At 27.4% G+C, this 3114-nt stretch overlaps 1 protein-coding gene across 1 annotated transcript; it reads right to left on the minus strand.

The window, feature by feature from the left end:
• Positions 1-477: 477 nt before the first annotated feature.
• LOC105625272 (palmitoyltransferase ZDHHC2-like) lies at positions 478-3004 on the minus strand (the record flags this gene model as incomplete). Its single annotated transcript, XM_012206610.1, has 4 exons — positions 478-628; positions 1746-1832; positions 2658-2784; positions 2875-3004. Coding segments are annotated over 4 exons (495 nt in total), but the record flags the coding sequence as incomplete, so codon positions are not given.
• Between the last annotated feature and the right edge of the window lie 110 nt (positions 3005-3114).

The following is a 3114-nucleotide window of genomic DNA, read 5'->3' on the forward strand; positions in this document are numbered from 1 at the left end:
ACATTCTACAACTAAATTTTAATTCTCTGATCTATTTGAACTCAAGTTTTCTTCATAGAAAATATTGAGATTCAGATCATTTATAATAATCTTCCAATTCTGAATGTTATATATTTTTACAGTTTTAAATAAAAATTCTGTTACAAAATATACTTCAAATTAACTGAAAAATATTACTTTATCAATTTATCTATAGATAAGAAATTCAATTTACAATTATTTCTAATTGAATAATTATTAACGCCTCAATATTTTTTAGTTTAAGAAAAATCGATTCCAAATTCATTAGAGAACTTGTTATTAAAATCAGTTATGAATCATTAGAGGAGGCACTTCACTTTAGTTGCGATAGATTTTATACAACTACATGTACTATTAAATAATAACAAATATCTGCATAAATATAATTTGTAAGGAATGATTGTTATATAAAGTGACGGTTGGATATACTATCAAATTGAATAAAATTGTCTTGATCTAAGAATCAAACCTATAAAGTACCTGATTTACATAGGGAGATGGAGAGTCAAATTCAGTTTCATCACCCCACTGTTGGGTGCCGGGGCCCAACAGAGTATGAGTATCTTCATTGCACAGCCGCTCGGGAAAGTTTACCCCGTCTCCAAAGCTGCAAGCCATACCCTACCTTCTACTCGATGTTATCCCATGTCTACAATCCTTATGGCGTAACTATCTATCATATTTCCCTTTTTTACTTTTTTTTGATTCAATTTACTTATCTAATCGATTAAATGAAAAAGAATCGTAAAGGAAGTAAAAACAAGGTACTTCTTTTAAAGAAGGAATAACTATACATAGTTACACCACTTTTATACTACAAGTACAGTTTATAAGAACCAGATGCACAATACCTCACGTAATTATTATAACAATTTTACGCAAATTAGTCTTCAACTAAAATTTATAATGTAACATAAGACATGCAGCTTTACCACAAAAATTAATCTTAAATACTTTTATATAAATACATTATTATTTAAAAATATGTATATTACATTTAAATCTTTCAATACACTGTAACGAGTAGATATTTATCTGTAAATGAGATATTAAAATATAATATTAATAAATGTATTTTTAGAGAAGATTGCAGAGACTTTAAAAATTAATTTTTTGTTTTTAATAATATCCTTTTCCTTCAATATACATTTCAATAAAAAACAAAAAATCAATTGGCAGTTATAAGATATATGCAAATTGTGAATTGTGTCAATGTTATCAAACATAATTGTAGTTACAAAGAATACCTTCTCACTCAGAAGCAGAATAAATAAAAGTTTGATTTTATAGATTTCGCAGACAAATTGTATAAAAAGCTTAAGTTACGAAATGATTGGGGAAGAGTAATAGCTGTAGAAATGATAGTCAGCGTCAAACAAAAAGGTATGAATGCGTTGCATGCAGCCTGGAAGCACTTAAAGGTCTTATCATTACTCTGGAACTCTATAAAAGAATAAAGGAAAAGGTATACAAAAATATAAACATAAAGGCAAGAAAATATTTTGAATAGGTTAAGAACATCAAAAGAAAATAGCAAAACTTTTAAAAATCTCTTTAAAAGCAAAGTATTGAAAGTTCTTTTCCCCAAATTTATTTTCAAAACTTATATTTAAAGTACATTTATTTGTTAAGCACATCTTTATCGAAAAAAAAACCCGAGTTCCACAGTAAAGAGTCAAAGTAATTAATATTGCATTTTTGTTTAAAGCTTTTATAATGCTGACCTGTTTTGAGTACTGCCCATGGAGTCATAAGTATTGGGTGTGCCCTGGTGTTGCGATCTTACTGGGTAGACGACACCATTTCCCAGACTAGAACACATCCAATGCAACCACTCCAATTTAAAAAATATTGAATTTGCTTTTGTCGGTCATAAAAGTGCAAATATAGTGCTCATAAGAATGACTTGTAAGTGCGGGAGTTGCATACTAACTAACAGTGCATCAAAATGAAAAATTTTTATATCCATATTTCTAAAAAAAAACTTTGCATCGAAAAAATAGGAATTTATATACAGGACAAAAATGGAAAATAGTAAAATTTTAACTTATGTAACAATCTATCTGCATCCTGTTCTGATTTAATATAAAACATAAAAAATATCATACAACATATTTCTTTCTGTATAATTATTATAACACAGAGATATAATAAAATAGTTTCAACATGTACATCTTTTTATTATAATAATAGATGGAAATTCTTCAAAACTTTTTGTAGAAAAATCAAAAGAATAATGTATAATATTTTCACACACATAATTTCGGAGCATTCTCCATATAATTATAGATAGAAAAATATATATAGAAAAATACTAATCAAAAATTTAAGAAATTGTATCACATAAAACATGCGATTATTTTGTTTCTTTGAAGGAAAATAAACTTTGAAAAAATCAGAATTGCTCACACTTTATACTCAAGGCCCTGCAGTACTTATGTTACCGTATTTCAAATTTCGTTTAAGTATGCCAAACCGCATAGTTGTTTTTTTATAAAGATTATGATAGACGGTATACTAGAAGCATACAAATTGATATAATAGTTGAGTTATTATGTATTGTGCAATTGGTTCCCACTTTGTAAATTATACAATTTTATCGCGTATAAAATATTGAAGAAATGAAAAGGACATACCTACTAAATATAGGTAGAAACCAGAGTCGCGGATTGTCACCGAATACTTCCTGAAAATTATTGTATTTTCCCAGACTAAATCCATCTTTGTCCTTTCCTGTCCGAAACATAGGTGCTCTAAAGGCCTCTATAAAACATTTATATGGTACTGATTAAAGATTACACATTAAATATTGTAATAGTAAGATGAAAATATATATATATATATAATAAGTACCTAGCGTCGATCTATTATGAATAACGAGATAGCAATGATAGAAGAAAAGGGAGATAAGACTGACTGCAAACATCAATGCAACGAAAAAAAGAAATAGCAGGTGAAATCTACCCATTCCATCTAGTTCACCCTACAAAAGAAAAGTTTATATTAATTATAAAATGCAAATTAATTGGAATTATATATATATATATATATATATATATATATATATACATATACACACTACACACACTATTA

This window comes from Atta cephalotes (assembly GCF_000143395.1).
Source record: "Atta cephalotes unplaced genomic scaffold scaffold00595, whole genome shotgun sequence".
NCBI classification, from domain to species: Eukaryota; Metazoa; Arthropoda; class Insecta; order Hymenoptera; family Formicidae; genus Atta; species Atta cephalotes.